Raw genomic sequence first — 26,048 nt, forward strand, 5'->3', positions numbered from 1 at the left:
CTGCCAACAAGTCAGACTGACTTTGTTGCTAGAATGTTGATTTCATACAAACAGTTTTTCCCAGAGTTGCTTCTCACGCTGAGGAAATGACTCTATGCCATAGAAACTCTTTGCTATATATTTGTAAGTTGCTCTATGGGAATAAGGGTGGATTCCAGTCTACTTCTGGGATATTAAATGCAAAATATTTTTAAGCCTGTGGCTAAATATCAACTGTACGTGCATCCTGATAAAGCACACATCCCAGATCTGGGATGGAAATGGAAGGATGGCCTGAAGTCCTCTTTCTTGAATCAAATAGTGTTCAGACATATGACACCTGACACATTTTCTTTAAACCTTCTTTTTTTTAGCAAGCAGAAACAATTAGCAGTACAACTTTTTTCACTTAACAAAAGTCCTGAGAGAATAAACTTATCACCAATCATTTTGTATATTTCTCTGATTCCTTACCTAATTATTAAGACATTCAAATTCTATATTTTAAACATACATATATGTATATTTTTAACATCTTTATTGGAGTATAATTGCTTTACAATGCTGTGTTAGTTTCTGCTGTATAACAAAGCGAATCAGCTATACATATACATATACCCCCATATCCCCTCCCTCTTGCGTCTCCCTCCCACCCTCCCTATCCCATACCTCTAGGTGGACACAAAGCACCGAGCTGATCTCCCCGTGCTATGTGGCTGCTTCCCACTAGCTACCTGTTTTACATTTGGTAGTGTATATAAGTCCATGCCAGTCTCTCACTTTGTCCCAGCTTACCCTTCCCCCTCCCCGTGTCCTCAAGTCCATTCTCTATGTCTGCGTCTCTATTCCTGTCCTGCCCCTAGCTTCTTCAAAACCATTTTTTTTTTTTTTTAGATTCCATATATATGTGTTAGCATACGGTATTTGTTTTTCTCTTTCTGACTTACTTCACTCTGTATGACAGACTCTAGGTCCATCCACCTCACTACAAGTAACTCAATTTCGTTTCTTTTTATGGCTGAGTATTATTTCACTGTATATATATATATATATATATATATATATATATATATATATATATATATATATATATATATATATACATGCCACATCTTTTTTATCCATTCATCTGTCGTTGGACACTTAGGTTGCTTCCATGTCCTGGCTATTGTAAATAGAGCTGCAGTGAACATTGTGGTACATGACTCTTTTTGAATTATGGTTTTCTCAGGGTATATGCCCAGTAGTGGGATTGCTGGGTCGTATGGTAGTTCTATTTTTAGTTTTGAAGGAACCTCCACACTGTTTTCCATAGTGGCTGTATCAATTTACATTACCACCAACAGTGCAAGAGGGTTCCCTTTTCTCCACACCCTGTCCAGCATTTATTGTTTGTAGATTTTTTGATGATGGCCATTCTGACTGGTGTGAGGTGATACCTCATTGTAATTTTGATGTGCATTTCTCTAATGATCAGTGATGTTGAGCATTCTTTCATGTGTTTGTTGGCAATCTGTATATGCTCTTTGGAGAAATGTTGATTTAGGTCTTCTGCCCATTTTTGGATAGGGTTGTTTGGTTTTTTTGATATTGAGATGCACGAGCTGCTTGCATATTTTGGAGATTAATACTTTGTCAGCTGAATCATTTGCAAATATTTTCTCCCATTCTGAGGGTTGTCTTTTCGTCTTGTTTATGGTTTCGTTTGCTGTGCAAAAGCTTTTAAGTTTCATTAGGTCCCATCTGTTTATTTTTGTTTTTATTTCCATTTCTCTAGGAGGTGGGTCAAAAAGGATCTTGCTGTGATTTATGTCATAGAGTGTTCTGCCTATGTTTTCCTCTAAGCGTTTGATAGTGTCTGGCCTTACATTTATATCTTTAATCCATTTTGAGTTTATTTTTGGGTATGGTGTTAGGAAATGTTCTAATTTCGTTCTTTTACATGTAGCTGTCCAGTTTTCCCAGCACCACTTATTGAAGAGACTGTCTTTTCCCCATTGAATATCCTTGCCTCCTTTGTCATAGATTAGTTAACCATAGGTGTGTGGGTTTATCTCTGGGCTTTCGATACTGTACCATTGATCTATATTTCTGTTTTTGTGCCAGTACCATACTATCTTGATTACTGTAGCTTTGTAGTATAGTCTGAAGTCAGGGAGCCTGATTCCTCCAGCTCGGTTTTTCTTTCTCAAGATTGCTTTGGCTATTCGGTGTCTTTTGTGTTTCCATACAAATTGTGAAATTTTTTGTTCTAGTTCTGTGAAAAATGCCAGTGGTAGTTTGATAGGGATTGCATTAAATCTGTAGATTGCTTTGGGTAGTGTAGTCATTATCACTATGTTGATTTTCTGATCCAAGAACATGGTACATCTCTCCATCTGTTTGTATCATCTTTAATTTCTTTCATCAGTGTCTTATAGTTTTCTGCATACAGGTCTTTTGTCTCCTTAGGTAGGTTTATTCCTAGGTGTTTCATTCTTTTTGTTGCAATCATAAATGGGAGTGTTTCCTTAATTGCTCTTTCAGATTTTTCATCATTAGTGAATGCAAGAGATTTCTGTGCATTAATTTTGTATCCTGCTACTTTACCAAATTCATTGATTAGCTCTAGTAGTTTTCTGGCATCTTTAAGATTCTCTATGTATAGTATCATGTCATCTGCAAACAGTGACAGTTTTACTACTTCTTTTCTGACTTGGATTCCTTTTATTTCTTTTTCTTCTCTGTTTGCTGTGGCTAAAACTTCCAAAACTATGTTGAATAATAGTGGTGAGAGTGGACAGCCTTGTCTTGTTCATGATCTTAGTGGAAATGGTTTCAATTTTTCATCATTGATAAAGATGTTGGCTGTGGGTTTGTCATATATGGCCTTTATTATGTTGAGGCGAGTTCCCTCTATGCCTGCTTTCTGGAGGGCTTTTATCATAAATCGGTGTTGAATTTTGTCGAAAGGGTTTTCTGCATCTATTGAGATGATCATATGATTTTTCTCCTTTAATTTGTTAATATGGTTTATCACATTGATTGATTTGTGTATATTGAAGAATGCTTGCATTCCTGGGATAAACTCCACTTGATCATGGTGTATGGTCCGTTTAATGTGCTGTTGGATTCTGTTTGCTAGAATTTTGTTGAGGATTTTTGCATCTGTGTTCATCAGTGATATTGGCCTGTACTTTTCTTTTTTTGTGACATCTTTGTCTGGTTTTGGTATCAGAGTGATGGTGGCCTTGTAGAATGAGTTTGGGAGTGTTCCTACCTCTTCTATATTTTGGAAGAGGTTGAGAAGGATAGGTGTTAGCTCTTTTCTAAATGTTTGCTGGAATTCACCTGTGAAGCCATCTGGTCCTGAGCTTTTGTATGTTGGAAGATTTTTAATCCCAGTTTCAATTTCAGTGCTTGTGATTGGTCTGTTTATATTTTCTATTTCTTCCTGGTTCAGTCTCGGAAGTTTGTGCTTTTCTAAGAATTTGTCCATTTCTTCCAGGTTGTCCATTTTATTGGCATATAGTTGCTTGTAGTAATCTCTCATGATCCTTTGTATTTCTGCAGTGTCAGTTGTTACTTCTCCTTTTTCATTACTAATTCTATTGATTTGAGTCTTCTCCCTTTTTTTCTTGATGAGTCTGGCTAATGGTTTATCAATTTTGTTTATCTTCTCAAAGAACCAGCTTTTAGTTTTATTGATCTTTGCTATCGTTTCCTTCATTTCTTTTTCATTTATTTCTGATCTGATCTTTATGATTTCTTTCCTTCTGCTAACTTTGGGGGGGGTGGTTTTGTTGTTGTTGTTCTTTCTCCAGTTGCTTTGGGTGTAAGGTTAAGTTGTTTATTTGAGATGTTTCTTGTTTCTTGAGGTAGGATTGTATTGCTATAAACTTCTCTCTTAGAACTGCTTTTGCTGCATCCCATAGGTTTTGGGTCATCGTGTTTTCATTGTCATTTGTTTCTAGGTGTTTTTTGATTTCCTCTTTGATTTCTTCAGTGATCTCTTGGTTATTTAGTAGTGTATTGTTTAGCCTCTATGTGTTTGTATTTTTTAGAGATTTTTTTTTCCTGTAATTGATATCTAGGCTCATAGCGTTTGGTCAGAAAAGATACTTGATATGATTTCAATTTTCTTAAATTTACAAAGGCTTGATTTGTGAATGAAGATATGATCTATCCTGGAGAATCCTCCATGAACACTTGAGAAGAAAGTGTATTCTGTTGTTTTTGAATGGAATGTCCTATAAAATCAATTAAGTCCATCTTGTTTAATGTATCATTTAAAGACTGTGTTTCCTTATTTATTTTCATTTTGGATGATCTGTCCATTGGTGAAAGTGGGGTGTTTACGTCCCCTACTATTATTGTGTTACTCTCGATTTCCCCTTTTATGGCTGTTAGTATTTGCCTTATGTATTGAGGTGCTCCTATGTTGGGTGCATAAATATTTACAATTGTTATATCTTCTTGGATTGATCCCTTGATCATTATGTAGTGTCCTTCTTTGTCTCTTGTAATAGTCTTTATTTTAAAGTCTAATTTGTCTGATATAAGAATTACTACTCCAGCTTTCTTTTGATTTCTATTTGCATGGAGTATGTTTTTCCTTCCCCTCACTTTCAGTCTGTATGTGTCCCTAGGTCTGAGATGGGTCTCTTGTAGACAGCATACATACAGGTCTTGTTTTTGTATGCATTCAGCCAGTCTATGTCTGTTGGTTGGAGCATTTAATCCATTTACATTTAAGGTAATTATCGAAATGTATGTTCCTATTACCATTTTCTTTATTGTCTTGGGTTTATTATTGTAGGTCTCTTCCTTGTCTTGTGTTTCCTGCCTAAAGTAGTTCCTTTAGCATTTGTTGTAAACCTGGTTTGGTGGTGCTGAATTCTCTTAGCTTTTGCTTGTCTGTAAAGGTTTTAATTTCTCTGTCGAATCTGAATGAGATCCTTGCTGGGTAGAATAATCTTGGTTGTAGGTTTTACCTTTCATCACTTTAAATATGTCCTGCCACACCCTTCTGGCTTGCAGAGTTTCTGCTGAAAGATCAGCTTTTGACTTTATGGGGATTCCCTTGTATGTTATTTGTTGCTTTTCCCTTGCTGCTTTTAATATTTTTTCTTTGTATTTAATTTTTGATAGTTTGATTAATATGTGTCTTGGTGTGTTTCTCCTGAATGGGCCTCTGTGCCTCCTGGACTTGATTGATTATTTCCTTTCCCATGTTAAGGAAGTTTTCAACTATAATCTCTTCAAATATTTTCTCAGTCCCTTTCTTTTTCTCTTCTTCTTCTGGGACCCCTATAATTCGAATGTTGGTGCGTTTAATGTTGTCTCAGAGGTCTCTGAGACTGTCCTCAATTCTTTTCATTTTATTTTCTTTATTCTGGTCTGTGGTAGGTATTTCCACTATTTTATCTTCCAGGTCACTTATCCATTCTTCTGCCTCAGTTATCCTTCTATTGGTTTCTTCTAGAGAATTTTTAATTTCATTTATTGTGTTGTTCATCATTGTTTGTTTGCTCTGTAGTTCTTCTAGGTCCTCGTTAAACATTTCTTGTACTTCCTCCATTCTATTTCCAAGATTTTGGATCATCTTTACTATCATTACTCTGAATTCTTTTTCAGGTAGACTACCTATTTCCTCTTCATTTGTTTGGTCTGCTGGGTTTTTACCTTGCTCCTTCATCTGCTGTGTGTTTTTCTGCCTTCTCACTTTGCTTATCTTACTGTGTTTGGGGTCTCCTTTTTGCAGGCTGCAGGTTCGTAGTTCCCGTTGTTTTTGGTGTCTGCCCCCAGTGGCTAAGGTTGGTTCAGTGGGTTGTGTAGGCTTCCTGGTGGAGGGGATGGTGCCTGTGTTCTGGTGGATGAGGCTGGATCTTGTCTTTCTGGTGGGTAGGACCACGTCCGATGGTGTGTTTGGGGGTGTCTGTGAACTTACTATGATTTTAGGCAGCCTCTCTGCTAATGGGTGGGGTTGTGTTCCTGTTTTGCTAGTTGTTTGGCATAGGGTGTCCAGCACTGTAGCTTGCTGTTCGTTGAGTGGAGCTGGGTCTTAGCACTGAGATGGAGATCTCTGGAAGACCTCTTGCCAATTAATATTATGTGGGGCTGGGAGGTCTCTGGTGGACCAATGTCCTGAACTTGGCTCTCCCGCCTCAGAGACTAAGGCCTCACACCCGGCCAGAGCACCAAGACCCTGTCAGCCACACGACTCAGAAGAAAAGGGAGGAAAAAAAAGAAAGAAAGAGAAAGAAGAAATAAATAAAATAAACTTATTAAAATAAAAAATAATTATTAAAATTAAAAAGTAATTTCAAAAAAGAAAGGAAAGAAGAGAGCAACCAAACCAATAAACAAAACCACCAATGATAACAAGTGCTAAAAACTATACTAAAACCAAACAAAACAAAACAAAACACACAAAAAAAACTGGACAGACAGAACCCAGGGATAAATGGTAAAAGCAAAACTATACAGACAAAATCACACAAAGAAGCATACATATACACATTCACAAAAGAAGAAAAAGGAAAAAATATATATATATAAAAATAAAGGAAGAGAGCAACTAAATTAATAAACAAATCTACCAATGATAGTAAGCTCTAAATACTAAACTGAGATAAACATAAAACCAGAAACAAATTATATGCAGAAAACAAACCCCAAGTCTACAGGTGCTCCCAAAGTCCACCACCTCAAATTGTGGGATGCTTCATTGTCGATTCAGGTCTTCCACAGATGCAGGGTATATCAAGTTGATTGTAGAGATTTAACCCACTGCTCCTGAGGCTGCTGGGAGAGATTTCCCTTTCTCTTCTTTGTTCGTACAGCTCCTGGGGTTCAGCTCTGGATTTGGCCCCGCCTCTGGTGTAGGTCACCCTCTGGTGTCTGTTCTTTGCCCAGACAGGAGGGGGTTAAAGGAACGGCTGATTAGGGGGCTCTGGCTCACTCAGGCCTTGGGGGAGGGAGGAGTATGGAATGCGGAGCAAGCCTGCAGTGGTAGAGGCCAATGTGACGTTGCAAAAGTCTGAGGCGCACCGTGTGTTCTCCCGGGGAAGATGTCCCTGGATCATGGGACCCTGGCAGTGGCGGGCTGCACGGGCTCCCAGGAGGGGAGGTGTGGATAGTGACCTGTGCTTGTGCACAGGATTCTTGGTGGCTGCAGCAGCAGCCTTAGCGTTTCATGCCCATCTCTGGTGTCCGTGCTGATAGCTGCAGCTCGCGCCCATCTCTGGAGCTCGTTTAGGCGGTGTTCTGAATCCCCTCTCCTCATTCACCCTGAAATAATGGTCTCTTGCCTCTTAGGCAGTGCCAGACTTTTTCCCGGACTGCCTACCGGCTAGCCGTGGTGCACTATCCCCCTTCAGGCTGTGTTCATGCCGCCCACCCCACTCCTCTCCCTGGGATCTCACCTCCAAAGCCCGAGCCTCAGCTCCCAGCCCCCGCCTGCCCCAGTGGGTAAGCAGACAAGCCTCTCAGGCTGGTGAGTGCTGGTCGGCACCGATCCTCTGTGCGGGAATCTCTCCACTTTGCCCTCTTCACCTCTGTGGCTGCGCTCTCCTCCACGGCTCCAAAGCTTCCCCCCGCCCATCCCCTGTCTCTGCCAGTGAAGGGGCTTCCTAGTGTGTGGAAACCTTTCCTCCTTCACAGCTCCCTCCCAGAGGAGCAGGTCCTGTCCCTATTCTTTTTTTTTTTGCGGTACGCGGGCCTCTCACTGTTGTGGCCTCTCCTGTTGCGGAGCACAGGCTCCGGATGCGCAGGCTCAGCAGCCATGGCTCACGGGCCCAGCCGCTCTGCGGCATGTGGGATCTTCCCGGACCAGGGCACGAACCCGTGTGCCCTGCGTCGGCAGGTGGACTCTCAACCACTGCGCCACCAGGGAAGCCCCATCCTGTCCCTATTCTTTTGTCTCTGTTTTTTCTTTTTTCTTTTGCCCTACCCAGGTATGTGGGGAGTTTCTTGCCTTTTGGGAAGTCTGAGGTCTTCTGCCAGCGTTCAGTAGGTGTTCTGTAGGAGTTGTTCCACATGTAGATGTATTTCTGATGTATTTGTGGGGAGGAAGGTGATCTCCATGTCTTACTCCTCCGCCATCTTGAAGATCCCCCCGGCCATATATGCATTTTGTATTTAATATATACAGGACCATTTTTATCCTTGGATACCTGTAGGAAAGTGCCATCATTTTGGAAGGGCATTATTTAACAGGAAGAATGCCTTTCATCGCTCTTGAATTTGATTATTTTCAAAACCTTTGAGGCCACACCTTCATTTTATTTCATTAAAAATGGGTCTTTCATAGGGCTATAGAAGTTGAGAATGATTAGGCAACTACATGCTAAGTCAATGAGCTTTTCTTAAGAGACACAGATATAACATAATAGTAATTTGTCATTGATTCTGCAAACCATTTCCCTGCCATGGATTTGCTTTCTCCCTGCCTTTTGCTGTCTGTTCACCCCAGAGAGGTCATTTCTCCGGTTTGTGGCTGACTCTGTATTGACAGTGATACCTGGAGGTAGCCAAGTAGCTGAACCCTAACAGACAGGATTTCCTGGGAGTGATGTGGGGCACAGAGGACATTTCTAAACACTTGGTACCACTCCAGGTGGGAAGGGGAGGGACGTGGAGCCACTTGAGGTTATCCTGGCACCTGTGCTAGCATCCCCACATTGGGAATCAGTGAGTCACTGTGTCCCTGAAAAGCCAACAGTGGGTCTCCCTTGCCCATGCTCGAGTATTGCATCAAATAACCATATTTTCAATGATTATATAACTACTTGTTCAGGCTGTTATCTAATTATAAACAAGTGAATTTCATCACCCTTATCAAATCTAAGATGCCATTATTACTAGATGGACCCTTACTTTATGTACCATTAAGAAAAAAACATGGCCAATTAAACTGTGACACAATGTCTTAATAAGAGCCCTGAACAGAATATGAATCAGTCATATAAGTCTTATTGCTTTGAAATTTCTTTTATCTATTCAGAGAGGAGAGCCAATTTACGTACCCTTCAATTGCATTGTTTGCTGCATGATGGGAAAAAAACTTTTGCATGTGTCTTGGTAACAAAATGTGACACAGCTTCGTCTGCTTGTAGGTATCTATCATCCCTGATTTGTTCCTGTAAAGCATTCAATTGTTTCATTGCAAGAAAATACGGAATTGCAGCCATTCCCTCCGATGACTAATATTTGCTTCATTAATATCAAATTTGCACCCTGCCGCTCGGTTTCTGGGCCTGCATGCGAACATATTAAGTGTTCATTTCGATGCCAAATCATGCTGTAATCTTTTTGAAGGCGTTGTCAGCAGCAGTTAAACTCAACACATGTTGTCCCATAACGCACATGACTCTCCGGAAATGATGACAGTGAACAGCCTTGACCAAGTCACCTGTTCCCAGGAAAGGACAGCTGTGTCACTGCTGCTACCTGGCCAATCCCAACGGCTAAGGTGACATTGACCATGAGGCTGATTTCAGGGATGCTAATGTGGAAAAAACGTGCATCCTAGAACTGGCGAAATTCAGTAAAGTCACTCAACTTCCAAAACACTTTTTTTCCCCACATATAAATGTACAAGAATGGTTGCCAGTGATTGTCATGGGGTGGCAATAATTTGAACTTTTAAAAACATTTGCAAAATAATGATAATAGCCAGGTTGGGAATATGGGTGTAGGAGGGATTGGGACAGATGGAGTTGATAAGAAAAATATAAGAAAAATGCAAGTAAAAGAAATTTACTCATTGAATTATAGAGGCTTAAGGAACAACAGCAAAGACCATGAGTTGCCCCCAATATCCATTCCTCCCTTTAGCCTTAGTAAAGAGATCTCAATTTTGTGCAAGGCAGCAATGCACCCAACTAAGAGAATATGTTTCCCAGCCTCCCTTGCATCTGGCATGACCATATGACTCAATTTTGGCCACTGAGCTGGAAGTAGCAGTAGTTGGAATGGGAATTCTGAGATGGCTGCTTAAAGGGTGTGGCTCACTGGAAGGAAGGGCCTTTTTTCTTTCCTTCCTTCTCCTTCCTGCTCCCTGGAATGAGGACGTGATATCTGGATGTCCGGCAGCCATCCTAGGCCATCCTTGAGGATTGAAGCCATGCACTAGGATGGGGAGTTAGGCAGGTAGAAGTCTGGCTCTGCCTGGATTATTAAGTCTAGCCCTGGATTATGTATTTCCAGATTTCTTTCGCATAAGTGAGAAATTATCTTCTATCCTGTCAAAGCCTCCGTTTTCTGTTTAAGCTGCATTTTCTGTTGTATGCAGCCAAGCCCAATCCTAACTGAAACAGGACCCTCTTCTTTAGCTCGGGTTCAAGCTCCCACTGTTTGCCTGGGATAATGTGAAGAATGTAAAGGAATTAAAGGTATTATAGTTCTTTAAAGAAATGAGAATTCTTCATGGGTAGGGTTACTAATAATTTTGCAGAGGCCAAATTAGTGCCTCATTCACTTCCCAAACTTTACTGTGTGCCTAGCTTGTGCCTGGTGCAGTGGTGGGGATGCTGCAGGAACCCCAGCCCACCCTTTGGCCCACATTGCACGGTTTTGAGTACACTCCTCCCCGTGATAGGAGAGCAAGCCAGAAAGGGTCTTTGAGTCATTGTCACTCTCAGCAGATGCCAGAGACAGAACAGTGTGCATTTTCCCCACATGCTGGAGCTGCAAGAAGTGTTAGAAGCTCCCCATACCCTAACAAAGAGGAAGGTTAAGGGAATCCTTCAGAAAACGAGGCTCAAAACCATGGCGTTGTCTTGACAGCCTCCTCGTGTTCTGCTAGGACAGAGGTGATGGCGTTCCTATCATAGTTGTTTTTGTTTTTGTTTTTGTTTTTGTTTTGCGGTACGCGCGCCTCTTACTGTTGGGCCTCTCCCGTTGCGGAGCCGGACGCGCAGGCTCAGCGGCCATGGCTCATGGGCCCAGCCGCTCTGCGGCATGTGGGATCTTCCCGGACCGGGACATGGACCCGTGTCCCCTGCATCGGCAGGCAGACTCTCAATCACTGTGCCACCAGGGAAGCCCCCTATCGTAGTTTTGAGCCCTTTTAATGATCTTAGCAGAAAGGTTTTTCAAAATTGCATTTTGTCTGTGGAAGAGATGCCCGACTTATTGGTTCTAGTTTACATGTCTGTATCTCCCTACTCTTTATGTATTTGGTAAATATTGCAATACTTTGACCCCAAGAGGTCAATTCGTTTACTTTGAACTCTGAAACTGACACTGATATTTATAGCTCTGTCAACCTGTCATTATTTGTTTTGATCAAATTGGGGAAAGGGGAGCTTCTCAAAAAGAAGAGAGAGAATGGAAAAGTGTAAGGAGAAAAAATTACATTTATAAAGCAAAAATAGGCTTATTAAGAATTTCAGAAATTCTATTTCTAATGGCTTTGAATCTCTCCATCTTCCATTTTCTTGCCTGGACAGAGCTCCCTTTGAAGTCTTTGGAAGCTTTCTAGAAGAAAAAATATATATACACATGGGTGTGGAGCTGAAAATGGAGCTCCTTGTTTCGCCCTTTTAAAACGTGTTTTTCGAAGATTTGCCTTTCATATTACAGATGCGAGAGAGGATGTGCAATTTTACCTTGTGTAACATCTTTGCCTGAAAAGCTCCAAGTATTTGTAGACGTTTTTTAATGAATAGTTCCCGTGTTTGCCTGCTGAGGAAGCAGAGGTTTGTGTAATTTACTTCCATTTTACACCTGAGGAAACTGATGTTTAAGAAAAAGAGGCTCAGAATTTCAACCAGTAGCAGAGTTAAGAAAACAGTCCCTTGTTTGGACTGGGCTAATGATGCCCAGTCCAGTGATCCTGGAGGTTGAATGTGACCCCCAAACGAAAGGGTATCATTAGAAAAAATTCACCGTAGACGCTGTCATGTCCCATTTTAGTATGAATTGGGTTTATTATGTAGGATCATTTGTAGTTATTTTGACTGCTTTCTAGTTCAATGGCCTATTTGTTATTTTAGCAACTTCTGATTTGGGATCTATCATCGAAACCGAGTTTTAATACTGTTTTTGTTGTCATTCTAACTCATTCTAAGTGCATGAGAAAAACTAAACCAGATATAGAAACACAGAACTCAGGTCTGTGCGTATCAGATAAAATTATACTTTGACAAATTTTTCTTTTTGTACACACAAAACAGTTAACAAACATGCATGAAATTCAGAACTGTGTCTTTAAGGTCTCTTGATAAATGTATGCGAATGACAGCATAAACTCACCTGAGCATGTACGTCCGTATCACTTTCACTAAAAAGATCAAATTTAATCCAAGTTCTTCTCATCATATATAAATCATTTGTTTGTCATGTAAGCAACTGGAAAAGCACCAACAGAAATAACCTGAATCAGTAGAAATTACGTCAACACCCTTTAAGAAGGGCTCGCGGAACGCAAAGTCAGCATATCTGTCCTTTCATCATTTACCAAACGTCCAAAAATGTGTGGCAGGAATTGTTCAGATAAAACAAAACTAAACTAAAACTAAACGAATGCCTCAAAAAAACAAAGACATAGCCCCTGACCTCAGAAAGCAAACAGTCTAGGTGGAGGGCAGCAGACAAACCAGATGAATTAATAAAGGGACCAAACTGCTCAATGACTCGCTTGCACAAGGTGTGCCAATTCAGAAGCTCATAGGAAATTACAGATAAATAGCTTAAAATTTAAACATGTGCTCGTTTCTGTTCCCTGTTTTCTCATCTCAACAACCCCCTCACCTGACCTTTATTGTCACTTCCCTCTGAACCGTCCACACTCCCTCCCCTCCCCACACCTCAAGCCTGGCTCTAGAATTTCCAAATAGGGAGTCCCATTTTATCATTCTTTCTTCTTCCATCTCAGGGATGGAACTTAATGCTTGTGTTTTAAACTTATTATGAAAGCCGTAATCAATTTTAAGGAACATTTCTTTCAGCCTTGAAAGGTCAGCTTATACATGATATATGGCCTATTCCTTCTTGCTGGGGTGCCTGTTGATCTATTTAAAATCATCCGTTTGTCTAAAAATACTAACTTAGTGTCATTAGGAGAATAGAAGCATAAATGTCTCCAAAGAATATGGAGGTAAGAATCTGATTTCTCACCCATATTATCACTGGTATGATACGTAGTTAAATAGCTTACAGAGACTCCTCTGTTTCATCTTTGATAATTCACTATTACAAGGCACATTTAATTTCTGTCTATAAAATATGAATCAGTAGGTACAGCTTTTATTTTTACTTTGCTGTTAAGGAAATAAAAAACAAAAACAAACATCTAAAACAGGATCTCTAGTGCACGGGACATTTTTGGTAGATGCTCAGACAAAGAAAAGGAAAAGCTGGCTTGGCTCAGAGGGTCTTCCGTACCTGTTTTTCTTTACTGGGAAAACCTGTAGTTTGAAGGAACATAAAGGAAGGACATATTCTGCTTTCTTCCAAAAATGCCTCGAGCTTTCAGCTTATGGGCAAAACAAACCCTTTGAAAGCCGAAGAAGCCCTCTTCATTTGCAGTTGTCACTGAAAGATATTTCCAGGCTGGAAAGAATTTCTTTTCAAGGTATTTAAAAACCATCTATCCTAACAAAAGAAAAATGTGGCTTTTTCAGGTCACTTCTTCATACCCAGTGATGAATATGTTTTTAATTAAAGCCTGGGTACAAATTGGGTTTCGTGAGAACCGTTGTGGTGCCTGAGCACTCTCCTGAGACACCCACCACCGTTGGTACTGATGCTAACTCGACACCGGAGGCCACTTTGTGTATTCAGAGGTTAGAAAGGTGATTTCTGAGGCCTGGCAGCTATTGGTGTTAAAGCTATTGTGTGGGAAACAAAAGCCATTCTGTTCTGTTCCCCAGGTGCCTTTGAATCATTGATTCAGGAACTGTTTCATAAATGGGGTACAATTCTTTACCAGGGAATTTCATTACTGCCCATGTTTTAGTATATGCTTCCGGACAGCAGAGGGGAATGTCTGAACATACCTCCTATGGAAGGAATCTTGGGTTCTGACCTCTGTGAAGATGCTTGCATCTTAAGTCTCTTAATTAGACCTGTGACTACATGCCTTCATACCACCATTTATGCTTCCTATCTTCCTCACTCTAAACCACCAGACCCAGCCTGCTGCTACCAGGCTTGTCTTGCAAGTTAATGGGAACACAGTACACACTGGCAGCCAGATGTACCAGTGTTAACTAGTTTTCTCCCAGAATTCCTCATTGGCCTGTGCTGGGAAATTTTCATAGGGCAGATCAGAATGACATTTATTTGAAGAACAGATACTCTTTCACCCAAATGATATATTCATTATTGTCATTTAGAAAGTCTATCAGTTTAGGAAGTTTTTAGTTGCATGTAAAAGGATCAAACTGAGCTAAACAATCAAGGAAACACAGTGGGTTGCAGTCTTTCTCCCCAGTTCTTCCTCCCTCCCTGGGTTGTGCCCTTACTGTGTGACTTTGAGGTTCCTCCCACTACAGGGGAGTCGGCTTCCCCACCTCATTGGTGTTGGGCTCCACCGTGTGACTTGCTTTGTCCAGGCTGAAGAAGTATTTCTTATTTTCACTTACCTTCTTGTACTTCTGCATTGCCATGAGAAGAACAGACCCAGCTCTTTCTCATCAAAAAAGATAGGAGAGGGCTTCCCTGGTGGCGCAGTGGTTGGGAGTCCGCCTGCCGATGCAGGGGACGCAGGTTCGTGCCCCGGTCCGGGAAGATCCCACATGCCGCGGAGTGGCTGGGTCCGTGAGCCATGGCCACTGGGCCTGCGTGTCTGGAGCCTGTGCTCTGCAACAGGAGAGGCCACAACAGTGAAAGCCCTGCGTACCGCAAAAAAAAAAAAAAAAAAACATAGGAGAGATGTGAGGCTAAGCTGAAATCTGCAGAGTGGAGCCAAAGCCAGCTGAATCCCGCTGACATCAGCCTTCTTCCAGCTGACTCAGAGTTACATGGGTCAGGATAGATGGCAATTTTTTATGCCAATGCATTTTGGGGTGGTTTGTTATGCAGCACTGTTTGGCGATAGCTGACTGATATTTATCGCTCATGTAACTGAAGAGTCCAAAGTTAGCATGGGCTTCAGGTAGGATTTGAAAGGAATTCCTGTTCTATTTCTTTGTGATTCTCTTGGGGCTTCATCCCAGAATGGTTTCCCTCTTGGTGGCATGATGACTGTACTATTTCAGGCTTCACAATCTACACCTCGTACCATCTGGAAGGCAAGAGGCTTTTCTTCTTAAACCATCACACAAAAGTCCTGGACTTCACTCTGATTAAACCAGCATAGGTCATGTGTCTATCCTGGGCCAATTGTTGAGCAAGGAGGGTGGGATTATGCAACTTGGTTTATGTCAGCCAGAGCCCCCTCTTAAAGATGGGAGTGGGTTCAGTCTTTTCCAGAATCCCTGGTGTGTCTCATTAGAGGTGGGAGTGGGGGTGGGACAGATGCTGAGAGGCACCAGCAATGTTAATTATGGAGAGAGTCTAAAACCTCCAGACTTTGTTTTGAATTTCTATTAATACCTTATTTGGCTCAAGACATTTTTTTACCTGCATGTTGCTGGGCTAGCTCGAGCAAAAGAGAGGGGATTTATCATCTAGGTCACACATGTTGCCAGGTAAATTGCAAAGCATGTGACCCCACCCATGCTGCCTTAGGCACTGGAAGGTGGGTGGGAGCCTAGCTTTCCATAGGACTTTACCATTAGCCTGCTGGACTTCCAGCTCCTGGTATCTCAGGATTTTAAGAAAATTAAAAATAGGTTTGTTCTACTAGAATTTGAAGGTCTCTGACCTAGAGGGTGAGTTAATGCTAATGTAATGAGAACTTGAACGAGTGGGACACATTGGTGTGGATGTCATTCCACTGACTCCTGTCCTCCATTGCCTATGATGAGAAGTTGGCTGTAAGCCCTGTTATTGTCCAGACACACAGGAAGCATCAAATAAAAATGTGTGTTGAATTTATGAATTAAAGAAGAGAATCAAGGTCTTCTGAGCCAATCCAACGTTCTTTTAAGAGTACCCCAACTTCCCTGGCAGTCCAGTTGTTAAGAGTCCACGCTCCCAATGCAAGGGGCATGGGTTTGATCCCTGGTCGGGAAACTCAGATCCCACATGCTGTGCCTTGTGGGCAAAAAACAAACAAACAAACAGACCCCACCACCTCTTTGTAAAACCTTCCTTTGTACATTTCATGTTCCCACTGAAGCCTCTGCAGGAAAGTAACCAAACAAATCAATCCAGGTGATTTTTTCAAAGGTGGACATTAAAACGATCACCTGTTACTTTCTGTGCTTCTAAGAGTCCTCCCTGACCCTAAGTTATTTGAAAGACTGAACAATCCTTATCATCCAATATGCTTCTGTCATTCAACACATTTGTCCTTCTATAAATATTACTGAACACCTACTGTGCTCCAGGTGTTGTGTGAGGAATGCAGAATTGAATGAGAGCTAATACCTTCCATCAGGCACCCAGCTACTGTAATATAATTGTTCAAACCATGGACAGAAGGAAAGATTGGGACCTTTGATGAAACTACAGATTCTCAAGCAGCAACTTGCCTGTCTTCTTGGGGAATTATTTACCTTATCATCTCTAGTCATAGATGGCCTGGGTTCTATACGAAACATCTGTCAACAATAAGACGAAAATGATCTAAATCAAGTATTTTGATGTGAACCAGCCTAGGTGTTAGGTATATTGCCATATTCTTACATTAATTTCTTAAAAATTACTTCCCATAAATTTCCTCAGGGCTGCACAGGGGCATTTTTCAGTTTGATTTGCTGGTAATTACTGGTTAAGTAATTGCCAATTTGGGAATGCAGACTCAACTACATTTTCCTCAAGTCCCTTTTTCTCTTTGTATTTTTTTCCAGTTGAGTTATGCCTTGAACCATATAAACAGAAAACTAACGTTGGAACCTAAAATAACTGTCAATGCCAAGATTGTTGTGGTTGGTGCGTCCAATGTTGGAATTTCCTTCCTAGAGACACTGATATTTTGGTGAGTTGTTTTACTTTATTTTTTTGTTTTTAAAGGGCCTTTCTCTTCCTACACCTGAGAGGGTCCCTTGAAAGGACAGACCTGAGCTTTCTGCTACCTCACATACGTTGTCTATGTGGATTAATGAATCAGTGGAATATTCTAGATCAGGGGTTGGCAAACTCTAGCCCCCCAGGTCAAAACAGGTCCACCTGCTTTTGTAAATAAAGCTTTATGGGAACACAGTCGCGCTCATTTATTTATGTGTTGTCTCTGTTTTGTTGATACGGCGGCAGCTTTGAGTAGCCGTGACAGAGACCGTTTGGCTGGCAGTGCCTAGTATATGTCACTCTGACCCTTTCCAGAAGAAGTTTTCCAGCCCCTATTCTATACTGGTGCTCCCCTCTCTTGGCTGGATTATAAGAATCACCTAGAGCATTTGTTAAAGATGTAGATTCCCAGACCTCACAGACACAGAGAAGCAGAAACTCCTATGGAGGGCCCTGGGAACCTGTATTTTAACAGGTGCTCTGTGTGATCAAGCAGGTTTGGGGACCAGTTTTGACTGTATACATCACAAATAGGCTTCAGAAGTGGCAGACAGTCCAGGACCTTTCCTTCAACACCTGCATTTCAGGTGCCAGGGAACAGAGTACATTTCCCCAGGACAACTGAGGTCTGTGCAGCTGTTTGATGTGTTTTCTATTATCCTCAAAGCACTGCACAGTTTCCTTGCAGAGCCCATTTTCCCGATAGGTGATTCCTGAGGGTTCTCAGCTCCCCCAGTTAGCTCTTCATCTGCTCAGCGAATTTCAGCCTCTCTTTAACAGGAAGAGCCCTGGGTTATTGTCCAAGAACTTGGATTCATGGCCTGGCATTGCCACCACTGGCATGGAACCTTTGATGTGTGCCTGACTTCTCTCAGACCTAGCTTCCTCATTCATTTCGTAAAAAGTCTCTAGATGTTTTCAAAGACCCAGGCTTTGGAGAACCACAGACTCCTAAGTTAGGAGAATCCAGTTTTTCCCAGACCTTTTGCTCAGGATCGCATGAGAAACTTTAGCTACTGTTCAAAGCTGTAGGTGCTAAGAGGAGAGTGGCAGATGGGGAAAGGCATCCCCACCATGACTCCTCCGGAGGCCAGATAAGTGGTGAGGGTCTAGACAAGGAAAAGGGTGGAGGAAATGACCCCTAGAAGGTGTTTGTCCCTGGTGGATATGGAGACGAAGTAACCCAGATGGTTATTTTGCTCATTTGACATCATACATAACCGAAGATTTTTTCACTTTCTAGCCAATTTGTTCAATTATCCGGAACACACCCTTAGTTAACCAGAAATAAGTCGCCTGTCTTTATTGAAATTAGCAACCAAGTTCACAGGCTTTAAATACTGTGGTCAGTCTACAGCAATCTCTCATTGCAAGAAAGAAATCATGAGAAGCACCCAGGAATCTCCATTTTCCTGCCTGTTCCACTCTGTAGTTTGAGGGCTTTCCCTATTCTGACAGGTCTCTTCACCTCAGACTCTGAACAGCAATCTGTACAGCCACTTTTGAAAGATGAACCATCAGGGTGGAGTTGTGAAATTACAGTAGTCAAGAAGTTACCATAAACAGATCTTAAATCTTAGTTTAGCTATATATCTTGTCATTATGTCTTCTTTAAAATGATTACATTAAGATATACACATATAATTTTTTTTTGTGGAATCAACTTAGATTTAATAAAGAAAGGTATAAATTTTGATATAAGTACTTGGTTGATTAAATTCGTCAATCAGACAGAGCTTTTTAAAGCATTTTAAAGTACTCATAATTCTCTATCATCGTTATACAGATTACGTGCACTAAAAAGAGACCGGGATCAGTTTACGGATATCAAATCCCGGAGAGAGGAAGTAGTTCTCTCATTATTTTCTCTAATTACTTCATATCAGCAGTCACCATAGTAACCTGCTGCAGATTTTACTTTACCAATTTAACTGCCATTTGAACTAAACTTTGTAAATGATTTGAGTTGGGATGGAATTGAAGAAACAGAGTTTTCACCAAACACTGACCTCCAGTGAGGATTAAATCCACATTTTGGAGGCAAGATTTAGGAAAATCGCCCTCCCACGCTCATGCCCTGCATTATTAAACTCAGTTGGGGCACTGTAGTTCCTGGAAAATCCATTTGAGGCCCAGTACAGCCGCCTCTTTTTCCAGAAAATCTGGTCATCCTGTCATCTGGTGACAAAACAAGCACAACTCTTTGTTCTTATATTATTTACATGCAAAACAAATTGCAAAGCACCTTTGGTCTCCTCTTCAAAGACACCAAAAGCAGTCCTTGCAGAAATTCTCTTCTTTCCACAAGTGCCACGGTGCTATTAGGGGTGCTGACGTGACTTGCCCAAAGTCACCAACTAATACAGACACCAGGATAGAAGCTCCATGCGAGGTGTGAGTGTTGAGGGGATATTTGGGGTTTTGGTTTTTAGTACAACCTTCTGTCTGGTCCTCAGCTGCCACCAGTCCACAGTTACACCTGCACAGAGGACACACTTTCTTTTCTGGTTGTGAGGCCTGTGGGTCACCCTGCATCTTCTTCTTGTCCTTACAAGGGCAAGACCTCCTGGGCCCTCCAGTACCTGGTGACATGAGTGACAGGCGTTTTCTAGGGACACACACCAAACCCCCCCCCCCCCGTGGTTCTCTGTGTCCTCCTGGTCCTGGTGAATATTCCAGCGCTGGGCTGAGTGGCAGCCCTGCCCTTAGACTTCCTGCAATCTCCATGGACACTCCTGAGGCCCCTGGCTAGCTGATGCAGAAGGGCGAGGGTGCAGGGTGATTCAGGGTGGAGGTGAGACTTGGCTAATTTGTCCCCCCTCCCCGCGTCTTGTGCATCTGTCTTCTGAGGGTGCTGTGCCCAGGTAACTCCATGGAGGGCAGAGGAGGGAGCATGTTCAGGCTCCCAGGCCCCACCCTGCGGGCACACACGTCCTGGCCTCCTTTCCCCTCATCACCTGCCTTGCCGGGCTGTGTGCCCCCTGGGTGGGGACCAGGGGCAGGCAGGGGGAAGGACAGCAGGCACAGAACCAGGGCCGGGGAGCTTTCTTGGGGTGGGGGGCATAGAGGAGGAAACCCTCACTCATCCTATGGAATAGAGGGCAGTGAATTGGAGGGGAAAGGCCACTCTTAAGACACTTTGCTGTGAATTTTCTGTGTTTCTCATCATGCCCAAGACATTCAGGTGACAAACCTGAGCTATTTTTAAATTGTGGTTCTCATGTGTTTGTTCGTTTGCCTGGCTCTTCCGGACGGAAAGGTGTTGGCTTGGGCACCGTAGGTGTTTCATGTACATTATCCTTCTTGGTACTTCTATTAATAAAACCTCTTTAAAACCCCAAACATTGGTTTTTGGCAGAAAGATCTTGGCCTCGGTCATCAGCCCACCTCTGCTACCAACCAGTGCTGTGGTCCTGCCCTCCTCCTCTGCTGAGGGAGGGTCACGGCAGGGCTCCCCTGGCCCTGCCAGCCCTGGGCGCTGTCACACTAGGAACTCCACCGACCGTATCAGAGGTCTAAAGGGAACTCCCTATTCTTGGGTCAACAGCCAAGGCCAGAGGGGAGCTTCTGTCATCTGTCAAGGAAATGCTATTTCCCGAAGGAGAACTTTGCAATGAAGTCTGAAAGCTCTTTCCAGAAAGCAAGGGGCCTCTTTTCACGCAGCTTAGCTGGCCATATTTTTAGCAGTCCCTTTGTGTACCAGGTCTGGACCTGATGAACTCCCCAAAGTAATGCTACTTTCCACAGTAGTACTCCAAAATCATTTTAAAAAAAAAGAAATATGGATATGCTCTACCAAAAAAGGAGTAGGAACCGGGTCTATGGACTCATCCTACGTCTTATGTCCTTTCTACTCAAAAGTTTGGTCTGGAGTCCAGCAGGATTGGTATCGCCTGGGAGCTGATTAGAAACACAGAATCTCAGGCGCTGCTGCAGTCAGTGTCCCAAACAGACATTTTATTTTCCAGAATTATTCACAACAGCTTCTTCCCTATGTCTTGGGCGTCAAGTCACTGAGCTGAAGCAGTTACTATTTGATTCTGTTTCAGCTCGTACGTCTCTGTGCTTTGTGTATTATATTATTTACTCCCAATTATGGAGCAGTTCCTTTTAATCCATTATTTTAAAATCTTACCTAATTCAGTTCTGATGTAAAGAATCTCTCAAGCAGCCTATAACAGGGCTAGAAAAATTCATGTATGACTCCTGGGATGACAGTGAATGAAGGCAGCCCTGGGTGGCATCCCGCCGAGGCTGGGTGGTTAGAAGAAGATGCACTTTGGTTCACGGGAACCACCCACCATCACCTCGGCTTCCACTTCCACCCCGGGAAGAGATGTCTCAAAACACCCACCGAGTCATCTCACCAAAGGGTGAAGTTTCTAGTTTTCGACCTGGGCATTGATCCCTCATCTGGTGGGGTGTGTCGAGAACAACTAAGACTAGCTGGGAACGACAGGGCACGTTTGTGAAGCTGCAGTTGTGGCTGGATGACCGGAACACATGTTATCGGGCCGCACAGGACCACACAGCCTCCGGCCCAGCTGTGGGGTCTAGCGGCAGCAGCCGAGCACTTGCAGATTAATGAGCTTCTTATCTTTACCTTTGAGGACATCTGAAGGCTTCGTTGTGGTTGTCATTAATTAGGTGACTAATTAAGTAGTCAGTGCTTACGTGCTGATCTCAGCGATGAACCCCACGAACAGGTTGGTGGCTGTCCATGCCGTCGGCCTCTGCCACACGAACTGAGGGCTGTGTGCTCTCCCCAATACCCCTTTGGGTACCAGGGAAATGCAGGGTGGCGGCCAGGCCCGGGGCATGTGCCCGGGGCACAGGTGGAGATCCACGGGGCAGGTCACATCTCACCATCTTGTTATGTTGGCATTACAGTGGGGCCTGTCGGGACTGATACAGAGGCCCCTCTGATGGCCTGGTAGGGGGAAAATAGGGGTGGGGCAGTATGTCAGGTTCAAAGGCTCAGCCTCCCCAGACAGAAGGACCTGACATCCTGCCTCCAGAAAATACTGACCTGGAGCTGTCCCTGGTTCCTAATCACCATCCCATTTCCTAACCTGATTCCGGTATTTAAATGTACAGGCATACCTGGTTTTATTGTGTTTCACAGATACTGCGTTTTTTACAAATTGTCTTCACGATCGCACAAAACACAAACCGCAAACACGGACCAGTAACTTCAGCCTCTGTTCTCTACTATCAGGTCATTTTCAAATGACGACATTGGCTCCGTCTTGGTTTGAGGTCCTGCAAAAGCTGAAAACAAAGAATTTGGTGCGAGTAGTTTATTTGGGGGTGATCCCTGGGAACTACCCGAGCGAGCAGGTGAGATGGGACCGGCAGGAATGCCAGCAAAGCCCCCAAATCATGTGCCTTTGGCTCACCATGGGCAACGAGGCTCAGTCCCGCCGGGACCCCCTCCGAGGACACGGCTGGGACCAGTCCCTCCGTGCCCAAGGAAGTGGGGTATTTACCCAACAATTCCTGTCCATCTGGTCACCCTGGGCTGTGCTTCCAGCCTGTCCCTCAAGCTGCCACAGTCAGGGGGAGACCCCGGGCAGAGAAGGCAGGAAAGCACTGGGACAGGAGGACCATTTGCAGGTGATGCGGGTGGGCCCGCTGCCGGCCCGGTTTCTTTCATTTGTTCTCCTTTCTTGATGCTCATACAGTTGCCCTTTAACGAAGGCGTGGGTCTAGACAAAGGCAGAGGGAAGCAAGGCCAGACGGGAAAACTGTGTCGGGAGCATCTCCTGAACTCCTTCCACCTCTCTCCCCGGGCGTCCTGGCAGCTCTAGAGAGAACCCATGTACTCTGCTCCACCAGCAACCTCTGCTGGAACAAAGAGGGAGAGTGGGCCTGTCTTGGCAAATACTCGATTTCTCCTTTGGGATGGAGATGAAATTAGATCAGCAGTTTTCACCTTTAGCGCTGCCTGGGAACCTGTTGCAGGTGCCGATACAGGCCCCCCTGTAAGGACTGAATCGGAAACCCGGGGCCGGAGGCTGGGACCCGTGTTTTCACACCGCTTTTGGGAGCACGAGAACCGCTGAGTTGGGGTAGAGTCAGCTCTCTGCCATTACTGCTGGGCACCACGTGGACCATCTGACCTCTCTGAACCTCCGTCGTTTCCACAGCTGTACAACAGGGAAAGCACCCAGGATCTCTCCTCCTCCACTGGCAAGAAGGCAAAGCACCTAGAAAGACCTAGCACTCAATTCTTGCTAGACTGACACCTCCCCGCTAATGCCATTTGCATGTCCAGATCCGGGTGGGAGCTGAGCGTTGTGAGGGAATTGCCTGGAGAGTCATGATGTGGGAGGTGCTCTCTTCCCCAAGGACTGGGGATGAACCAGGGGCGTTTCCTGAGGCGTCCGCGCCTGCTTCCCCGCACTGAGGGAGTCAGGGGGTGTCAAACCCCTCACCCTTCTGCCTTACAGCATCTGATGTTAGGTGGAAACATAGGCCAGGACCCTTCCGTAGAGGTGCCCGTAGCCGTGATCTTTGGAGAAAGGGAGCACCCGGAACCATTGTATGAGACCCAGACCAGGCAAGGCCGCCCGCTGAGCAGAGACTTTATCTCTAAGTGTAGTTCTCTGAAGAGCGTTCCTTTCAAAGGAACACTCGCCACATGGTAAGGTGCTAGGGCTTGGAAAAAACTGCTTGCATTTCCCTTCTTTTTTTGTTTTTCCTGCGGTACGCGGGCCTCTCACCGTCGCGGCCTCTCCCGTTGCGGAGCACAGGCTCCGGACGCGCAGGCTCAGCGGCCATGGCTCACGGGCCCAGCCGCTCCGCGGCATGTGGGATCTTCCCGGACCGGGGCACGAACCCGTGTCCCCTGTATCGGCAGGTGGACTCTCAAGCGCTGCGCCACCAGGGAAGCCCTGCATTTCCCTTTTGATTTTAAGAACTGTGGTGAAGAAAAACGTTGTGGATCAGCTTCCTAGACCTCGGGGTTAAGGTGGAGTAACTTTCCATATAAGCAACAGTTTGTGGAAATTCCAGACTCTACCATCCGGTACATCAGAGCTACTTTTGGGGTGCAGGTAAGGGTGGGGAGGTGGTAGTTGTAAAAAGACAGCTTCCTGGGCCCCTGTTCCTGTGGTTACAATTCACCAGGTTGGACTGGGCTCCAGGAATTTGTATTTTTAAGACTCTCCAGGTAATTCTGACATGCAGCCGGGTTTAGTAACATTTATATAGACATTTCCTCAAATTGGCAGTCTTATCTATGAGGAAACCTATTTCCCCCTCGGATTGCTCATTGTAACTGAGCTGTTTTTATGGGCCGTGTTTTCCAAACCATATTTTTAAATTCTCAACAAATCATAGCACTTCTAAGTCACATCATTACTTCAGGGCTTACCAGGCATAATTATTAATGTATCATTAAACATTGCATAGCTGAAGTCATTACCCTAAGTTCATAGTATTTACATGCTGCATCGGACCTAGTAGAAAGCATTTCACAAAGCTTCATGCTTCAACTATTCACCATTGAGAATGCAGGTCCAAGGAGATACACCTGCCAAGCATGAGGAAACCTGCCCTGATGGTGTCAATAAAGCCTTCGTAACTGCCAGCATTTGCCCAAAGCATAAAACCTTTCCTCATCCTTCGAGACTAGAAGTGATCTCACTTGCTTTTGAATTCCCATAATGCTTGGTTTTTCCAGTCCCATGGGACGACCGATTTTGTCTTGTACTTGGCCGCCTCTTGCGTGCGAAGGCTTTCCGGCTTGTCTTTCATACCTTCCATCTTGGTATTTACATCTTACATTTATATGCTCAAAGGATAAATGTATGACATTTTTACTTCATGTATATAGAGATGAAAACATCATAAATCATTTCCCCTAAATCATAAAGCAAAACTCAATTTCATTTTGGTCTTTTTTGCCAGAACTCCCACATTTTATTCTTATTTGTTCAGTGGACATTTCAAACATTACACTCATTTTCTCTTTTTCAGTAAGGATTTATGTTTTCCTTTCATGCAGAGATACATAAGCTTTTCATCTGAAATCCTGAAGCCCCAAATCTCCCTCCCCCAAACCCCTTTACCCCGGCCACCAGCCCCCTCCCCTGCCAGGTCCCTGGAGAATCCACAGAGCACTGAGGTCCCGCCAGGCAAGCGTTTTTACTTATTGTTGGATCCAGTGCTGATCAGAGATCCTTGCCCCGGGACACAAGGCTGGCCTCAGGCAGGCTGAAGAGACTTGCTCCTTGGCCCCTTCCGCTGGGCTGTATCCCTGTTCCTACAGGGGCTTCCATGAGCGGGGGGAGCCGTGGAAGATGGCACCCGCCCCATGAACACTGACTGCATCCCTTCTATCCATAGAGAGCTCGGAATCCTTGACCACACGCCCCTACGCCTCTGGTCTCCCCCAGAGGTCAGGGTGTGCTGTTACTGACAGCTTTGTGGCCACGCGTGCAGCTGCTGTGTCATTTTTACTCACACAACAAAAACGAAGTCAGTAGCCAAGGACATTGTCCAAAAGTCTCTTTTGTGATCTAAGTGGAAAAAATATTGCTGAAATTAAACATTTTTCAAGGAAAAACTGTAGATTCTCTTAACTGGTTCTCAGGATAAATATTTTGTTTTGATTTGTTTTGTCCCTATTTTTCCTCTCCTACTGGAAGTTCATAGAACTCCGAGCTTTTAAATCCCATCATTTTATCATTAATTTTGTGGAATTATGTGGTATCATTAAGTCGGAGTTATTCTCTGACAAGTCACACGTGCAGTTAGGTTAAATATCTGTCTTGAGCTGGAACCTACTGTCAGTTAGCAGATATTTTTGTCATTGCTTGAGCAATTCAGGAAGCAGAGATTTTAGTAAATTAAATTGTAACGTTTAGATCGATATGGGATAATTAGTTTCCCTCTATATTATTTGTTCAAATAAAAGCATTAATGAAAACAGTTAATTAAATCCCTTGCTTTGGTTGTCCTTGTTATGTGCCCCCCCCCAAAAATAGGAAATCAGCAAAAACATAAAAATAAAAAATAAT

General features: G+C 43.5%; 1 protein-coding gene across 1 annotated transcript in view; it reads left to right on the forward strand.

Moving 5' to 3' along the window:
- Nucleotides 1-26,048, forward strand: part of CFAP61 (cilia and flagella associated protein 61) — a 256,224-nt gene that overhangs the window by 140,648 nt on the left and 89,528 nt on the right. The window contains exon 18 of the mRNA XM_060285108.1: nucleotides 16,866-16,993. Within this exon, the coding sequence (XP_060141091.1) occupies nucleotides 16,866-16,993 (128 nt within the window). The remainder of the gene's footprint in view (nucleotides 1-16,865; nucleotides 16,994-26,048) is intronic.

Source organism: Globicephala melas, chromosome 15, assembly GCF_963455315.2.
Source record: "Globicephala melas chromosome 15, mGloMel1.2, whole genome shotgun sequence".
Taxonomy (NCBI): Eukaryota; Metazoa; Chordata; class Mammalia; order Artiodactyla; family Delphinidae; genus Globicephala; species Globicephala melas.